The following is a 7,915-nucleotide window of genomic DNA, read 5'->3' as shown; positions in this document are numbered from 1 at the left end:
TCGCTCTCGATCCAGATTCTATCGCCCCGTCACCTCGCTCTCGATCCAGATTTAGTCCCCCATCCCCTCGATCCAGATTCGATTGCCCTGTTACCCTGCTCTTAATCTAGATTCGATCGCCCTGTTACCCCGCTCTTAATCTAGATTCGATCGCCCTGTTACCCCGCTCGCGATTCCAGATTCGATCGCCTCGTCGCCGAGCAACTGGGACGCGGTCGCGGACACGATCCCGACGTCTCCGAGCCCGCCGCTCGACGTGATGCCGGTGACGTACTGCGAGCCTGCATTCTGGTGCTCCATCTCCTACTACGAGCTGAACACGCGCGTTGGCGAGACGTTCCACGCGTCGCAGCCGTCCGTCACCGTCGATGGCTTCACGGACCCTTCCAACTCGGAGCGCTTCTGCCTCGGCCTGCTCTCCAACGTCAACCGCAGCCAGGTCGTCGAGATGACGAGGCGGCATGTCGGTGAGTGGCGGCAGCAGTGGCGGAGTGTTTATTGTATGAATGCGGCCAGGTGTTGTTTGGCGGGTGAACTCACTCAGTTTGGACAGTTGTGAGTCAGTTGTGAGTGTCGGCGGTGGCGGTGTATGTCAGCATGTTTATCATATGAATGCGACAGCATGGCGGTAATTCTGTTGTGCTTGCAAATTCGGCTGGATGTGGCTTTCGGTGACTATAACCAGGCATGAGACATTTCCGCCGTTCGGCGGATTTCAGGCCATTTTAGAACTCCAGAGACCATTTCTGAGATCAGTGTAAATTTGAGGAGAATTTTTTTTTTGGGGGGGGGGTAAGAATACCTCCATGGTCTCTGACGATCGCGTACATGTGAACACAGTGTGACTCGGTAACTATCCGGAGCGCTTCTACTCGTATCATTGTCTTAATGTATGCTTGCTAACATAATGATAAAAGCAGGGTACGGCCTAGCTCTAGAACTATAGCCCTCCGCTCCGCCGCAGGGCTATAGAACATACTATGGCAATTTCCAGGTAGTATAAGTAAGCAAAGACAACTTTTTGCGGTTAATAACTTTTTCGGTACGCCAAATAAAGCACATTCTTTGCCGCACAAATGTCTTAAGTTACTACAAACGCTAAAATTAAACCGCAAACTAACGGTTAAATGTTGTACTTGCTATATTACTCGTCGACGAAGATTATTTACCAACTTGTAACTGCCATTTTTCGCTAGTGAGCGGGCACAATGTATTTCCAAGTGGAGGGGTGGGCAGGTTGCACGCGGTTGCAAACCGCCATTTCTCGTTGCACAGCGCTTACGCGGTTTGCAACCGCGTGCAACCTGCCCACCCCTCCACTTGGAAATAGCAGTTACAAGTTGGTAAATAATCTTCGTCGACGAGTAATATAGCAAGTACAACATTTAACCGTTAGTTTGCGGTTTAATTTTAGTGTTTGTAGTAACTTAAGATATTTGGGCGGCAGAGAATGTGCTTTATTTGGCGTACCGAAGAAGTTATTAACCGCAAAAAGTTGTCTTTGCTTACTACCTGGAAATTGCCATAGTATGTTCTATGGCCCTGCGGCAGAGCGGAGGGCTATAGTTCTAGGGCTAGGTACGGCCAAACTAGTTGGCATTCAAGAAACGTGCATGGGATGTTTGGACGCACAGGTTAGCACAGGTTTCTGAGTAACAGCGTTGGCATACCAAAAATCGATAAGAAGTGGGTGGAGTTTACTTTTGGCCAGTGGTAGTGAACCTTACATTGTGTTGGCCAGGGTTTATTTACGTGCACGGTTAGTGCAGCACAGCACGCTCACTGTTCACGTGCGCTAGGTTGTGTAGTAATTCGCACATCCCCGCGCATTTCACGTTTGGATGTAAACAATAAAGTATCACTGGTAGTTAACAAACGATCAGTATACTGTTTTAAAATAATATTAAGAAGATTTAAGTAATATATCATGTTGAATTATACAGTAAATAATAATAATTGTAAGTAACAAAGTTAATTTTTACTCAACCGTGCTGGTTTGAAACGTACCGCTGACGTTTCGCCTCCTGTCAGGAAGCTTTCTCAAAGCAAACTGATGTTAATCAGTTTTGACCACCAAATGAATAATAATTGTCTTAAGTTTTAACACACATAAGTCACTGTAGCTGCTAGTGCTAAGCACAGCGTATTACTTACTAGTCATGCAAACAGCAGTACAGCCTCGTCGCACCACTCAGGTTTAACCGTGTCATATTGTTTTTAACGTTTGGAAAAACTATATACATTTTATACAGGGTGTAGCTAAATAAAAGCTTCCCTACGTAAGAGCTTGAATGTCTACAAAATACATTTACTTTGGACACACTCAACACAGACGGAATTCCCCAATGCCCATCAAAATTTTACAGTAAGTAAATTTTACATAATTTTTTCCTTTTCCACCAAAAAGTGTTGCTAGTTGTAAGCTATTGGAGCACCCTGATATGGCTCTATATTGCATCTCAGAGCTTATAATTTTCAAAATTTTTCTGGGGGGGCATGCCCCCAGACCCCCATACAAGTTCCCCCTTCCCTTTTCAGCATTTGTCTGTCTCATACCTGTATAACGCGACGTGACTGTGGTTTTTGTTGTTGTTAAAAGATTCTGAATGATTGTGTATCCGCTGTATCGTGATTATATCCCATCTCATTCTGTTATATAACTTCGGGAATTGCGCGTTTTTTCATCTTTCTTCTGCCAGGAGATCACACAGTTAAAATGTAGCCCTGATATTAATAGTAGGGGTGCAACGAATCACAACTTCACGGTTCGGTTCGGTTTTCGGTTTTCACATTTCGGTTCGGTTATTTTCGGTTCGAATATTTGCGATCAATTACAAATCTTATAACACCAAACAGAAGTGCAAATTTAATAATCAGACTGGTTTATAAATACCATAGATCTGTAGGAGGCTGGCGGATCAACATAAGTTGTCATTTTTGCAGACAAAATGAACGCGTTGACCTTCTCGTGGCATGTAGCAAGTGGTCTATCAATGTTATCTGCTCGCTGATTGGCCGAGAGTTTACGGCCAGCCAATCGCAGTGCGCGTATCTCAAAAGCGTATATATCGGGTATATATAAAATGTGAAACCGAAACCGAGCCGAAAACGGAACGACGGTTCGAATATCCGAATGGTGGCGCAAAAACCGCGGTTTTCGGTTAACCGCGCGGTTAACCGTTACACCACTAATTAATAGACAGTTGAGCTTTGTCTAAACAGTTAACACCACATCTAAATACCATGTCCCCTGTGCCTACCCTAATCTCTGCGATTGCGAATTCGGTATCGTGAGAGATTGACTGTCGTTCGTAACATCGCAGGTAAAGGTGTGCGACTGTACTACATCGGTGGAGAGGTGTTTGCGGAGTGTCTGAGCGAGAGCAGCATCTTCGTGCAGAGCCCCAACTGCAACCAGAGGTACGGCTGGCACCCTGCCACCGTCTGCAAGATACCACCAGGTAAGCACACCCTCACGCTGCAGGCAACTCTTTGGAGAATTGCGAGAAGCTAGTTTTGACTATGAGTATCGTTTAACCTAGATGAAAGTTAGGAGTGTATTGCTCTGTCTTGTTTTTTTTGTAAATGATAATGAAATGTTTTATCTAAAAAATATCATTTATGCGTAAGCAAAATCTACCTGAAGTGGAGAGAGACCAATCGTTGCAACAAAGTCTATGTGTGAACAAAAATTTACATGAAATGGTGAAAGCAAATTGCATGCACGTTTTCACTGTTACCCTGCATAATCTACTGTTATGTGTTTACTGTATAGTTTAGTTAGGGTGAAAAGCATACATTTTGGGGTCATAACCTTCGAATTAATAATTCCTAACTTATGTCTATTTTAAAAGTGTTGCGTGTACTTGTGCCTAAATTGTACGGTAGTCGTCCCAATGTTATTTCCTATGCTTGCATCATGATGTTGCATTGCCGTCACTGCGCCGCTTTCACGGCAACTTTACCGATTCTCACCCTCTATTCGATCCCTCAGGTTGCAACTTGAAGATTTTCAACAACCAGGAGTTTGCGGCGCTGCTGTCGCAGTCGGTCGGCCAGGGATTCGAGGCCGTCTATCAGCTAACGAGGATGTGCACGATCCGCATGAGCTTTGTCAAGGGCTGGGGCGCCGAGTACCGCCGACAGACCGTCACCAGCACCCCCTGCTGGATCGAGCTGCACTTAAATGGACCATTGCAGTGGCTTGACAAGGTGCTCACACAGATGGGCTCGCCGCGCATTCCTTGCACGAGCATGTCCTGAGGCGCCTTCTCGGCCGTCCGCCGAACACTACGCTTGGAATCTCTCGATCGTCGCGCGGCGTGACCCAGCCCCTCGTGACGCCTGACCCGCGCCCCGCCGAGGCGCGAGTCGGATTCGGCGGACAGGCGTACGTCTTGCTTGCGGGTTGTCGGCGGCCGGGGGGGGGGGTATTACTTAACGACGTTTCTTCGGCAGGTGAACGCGACGGTCAATGCGACGGCAATGGTAGACATCCCGGCTAACGCTAGCGACTACACGGGCGAGTGCGGCAACAACACGGACACTGTCAGCGTCGCATTCCTCGACGGCTGGAAGATGGAGCTGACATTCAGTCAGAACACGAGCACGAAGAAAACAGCGATGACGGCTGCGGCACTCACCTACGTCGTCACGGCAACGAGGTTCCCCGACGCCGACCCGTCCATCGTCGACAAGACCATTGTGAGTGCAGGAACGCCCTGCCACGCGTGGCGGATATATATATATACGTATACAGGGTTCTTTCTAGCTGAATGAAATAAAATTGCAGCTAGTTTGTGGCTGTACTCTTTATTGCAGTGTAATTTTTTCTAGCCAAATCTAAATTACCTGTAGCCAAGTTTGCGGTCTCTTGTAAACCCCACATATCGTTGACTATATGTCTATAGGTTGTCACTTGTGCCAGCCTTGGTGATGGAATCGAAATGCTGCATACAGGTTAGCACAGCTTTGTGAGTGTATACAGGTTTACGAATGCAGCCTTCTAGTGAATAGCCATGTGACTGCAAATAAGTTATGGGACAGGCTCTAAGACAGTACGTGCAGCTGCTAGAAAGCATGTTAGCACTACACGCTAGAGATTTTACAGTGGAGTGAGTGCCAATAATTTTGTTGTTTTGCAAGTTATTTGAGTAATATTTGCTTAACCATTGGATTTCCAAAATGTGACCACTAATGCTACATCCTGAACTCGCAAACGGCTTACTAGAGGAGCAAATTAATACAATTTATGCTAATGAAAATTCGCCAGTCATGAAAGAAATTCATATTTTGGCAAACGGCAGCTAGAACCCTGTATATATTGTCTTAAAGCATCTTTACTGCCAATAAATTTTGCTTCCAATGTTCCAAGTTTTCCAGCCCAATGCAGCCCCTTCCTGTTACCAGCTTGTTATGCTACACTTCGCTTTATTAGTAACTATTGCCTTGTTAGTTTTACTTTTCAGTACTTTTACAGGCTGTGAAAATGGTGGGAGTGGAGCAACGAATATGAATCAACATTTTTTTCAGCTGTTATTGAAGCTTGGAGGTCTCTCAGTGATGAGCTTGGCTAGCTAGCTCACTAGCTGCTTAAGATACCCCGCTGAATGAAGTTGTTTATTGTAGTAAATGACACTTTGCATGTACATGATCTTATATGGCACTGTAGTGTTGATACGATGTTATAAAAATGACAGCTCAATGTTTTTGTAAATGTTCATGTTTTAGGAGCTGTAGGATGAAACCCTGTGAAGTGGGCATATTTTAGAGTGGTATACTAGTGAGCTTAGCACTCATTCTTGTGGCTCTAGTGACTATGGTATGGAAACCGGTGCTGAGCTAAACGTCTTGTCGTAGAGCGTGGGTGTGTGCGCGCGTGTGCATGTGTGTGTGCGTATCTACGTGTGTTTGTGTTGGTGAGTAAATTTGTATGATTGAGGAAGTGTGTGTACGCGTTGCTGTCATCATATATACCTACATTTAGCCCCTTTGATCGGTCAGTATTTGATCTTTAATATGTAGACAATCTGGCTCGAATGAGATGATGATTAGGGAATCATTGACCTGTATATGGATTACTAAAGGATAGTCAGATTGACCAGTGATTGGACATTGATCCGAATTGTGTCTGTGGCTAGGCAGTTGCCTAGTAGAATTTCTGGTTTAGAGGATAATATTTTTACATTTTAAAACGCAAGCTTTCTTAGTTCACAATGTTGCTGATGTTATAAAGGATTTATTTTGCCAATGGTGGGTATTTTCTTATATTCGAAAATTGTCTTAATTGGTCTGTTGTCAGAATTTTAAAATATCTGGAATCTCATGAGGTGTCAACTCTGACAGTTAGGGTTGTGAGATCGAGCAAAAGTTCTCTGTTTCAGTTGGCGAGTCGTGTGAAAGTTGTTATGGCAACCTTGTGTTTACAACACTTGCGTACGCACATGGTGACGTGTGAATCATGGGAATTGACAGGAGCTTGCCTTTTTATTTTTTGTGTAGTGTTGGAAAGCTGTGGATGTATAATTTCTTGTTTAAATCAAGATAAATATGAATTGCACAGCTCAGTGTCCGTTCTGTCAGTTGTTTCGTTGCAATTATTTACCAATTTTTATTTTGTAGAGGTGCAGTTGCAGGCAAGTGCTCTAGTGGTAACAACCTTGTTGCTTCTGTACCAGTCCCTGTTGTAGTTGGCATCCATCCATCTTTAAGTGACGGTGGTATTGTGAGCGACCACTCTAGTGGTTTTGCTGCATAGCTGATAAAACTAACTCGAACTCGCTCAGCATTAGTCGTTCGTCGCAGACCAAATACAGGAGGCACGATTCGTGTGGATCAGTATTAAATCGTCCGAAAGAGGTCGCCACGTAACCGAATTTTCGTGTGGTGGCGATGGTGCCCGAATACTTTTTGGACGATTCTAAAATGGAAGTGATTGTTTAAAAATATCCTTTTAAAAATGTCTACTATTATCATTATGTTATCGCGGAACATATGGCTGAATTAGTCTACTTTATCTAATGCATAATTAGAGAAATACTGATGCGTTCTATTTCGAGCCAAAGGCATTGATAGGCATGGTTTCCTCTTCTATTTCACTTGAACAATAAGAAAGTTCATTTGCGATACCTTGATTCTTCGATACCCGTGTTACAATGTTGGGTATTTTATATTCAACACAAGTAAGAATTGTGACTTATTATATAAATGTATGCCTGATTGTATATAGATATGATACTTGGCAAAAATGTGTGATTGCTGTCTGTGTAAGTTGTGTTATGTACAGCGAATGATTTTACAGATTAGCATTACCATGAGATTTCTATCCCTTGCTGGGCGTGGTACACTTGCTGTACCATTGTACACATAACAGTTTGGTCAAAAACTTCAAACGTCAGTAAAGAATATCGGGTGGTGCTGGGAGTCCACTTTTATTTCTATTGCTTGTAAAATTGTTACAGTAGATACGAACATGTATAGAACTGAAAGTTGTGCAAACACTCACGTTAATAAAGAAAAGTGTATCTTTTGAAAAAATTTATATATTGAATTGTTTTCAATTATTTAGACCTTACTGTAATACGCGTTGCCGTTATACGTTAATACTTATGCGTATATAATTATGTTTTGAAAGTGATCGTATATACTATACTATCAGTGATTCAATGTTAATTGGTGGCTTTAACTAATTTGGGGCAGTGATATATACTATATCATCTCTGTGATATTATTTATCATAAGTTATCTCAAGTAGATATTGACAATTATGGAAAAATAGAATAAGGTGTTAATTTTTTTATTTTGCAAAATAAAAAATGGACACTTTACTCTATTTTTCTATAATTCTCTTTCTCTCTCTCTCTCTCTCTCTCTCTCTCTCTCTCTCTCTCTCTCTCTCTCTCTCTCTCTCTCTCTC

The 7,915-nt window shown here is 43.3% G+C and overlaps 1 protein-coding gene across 1 annotated transcript in view; it reads left to right on the top strand.

The window, feature by feature from the left end:
* Positions 1–4,425, top strand: part of LOC106820704 (mothers against decapentaplegic homolog 3-like) — a 13,724-nt gene extending 9,299 nt beyond the window's left edge. Inside the window, exons 5-7 of the mRNA XM_014825211.1 lie at positions 180–467; positions 3,324–3,461; positions 3,995–4,425. Of these exons, the coding sequence (XP_014680697.1) occupies positions 180–467; positions 3,324–3,461; positions 3,995–4,263 (695 nt within the window). The 3' untranslated portion in view covers positions 4,264–4,425. The remainder of the gene's footprint in view (positions 1–179; positions 468–3,323; positions 3,462–3,994) is intronic.
* Positions 4,426–7,915: the final 3,490 nt, after the last annotated feature.

This window comes from Priapulus caudatus, unplaced genomic scaffold (genome assembly GCF_000485595.1).
Source record: "Priapulus caudatus unplaced genomic scaffold, Priapulus_caudatus-5.0.1 Scaffold43, whole genome shotgun sequence".
NCBI classification, from domain to species: domain Eukaryota; kingdom Metazoa; phylum Priapulida; class Priapulimorpha; order Priapulimorphida; family Priapulidae; genus Priapulus; species Priapulus caudatus.
Note: the sequence above shows the minus strand (reverse complement) of the source record. Positions and strands in the feature narration are given on the sequence as shown.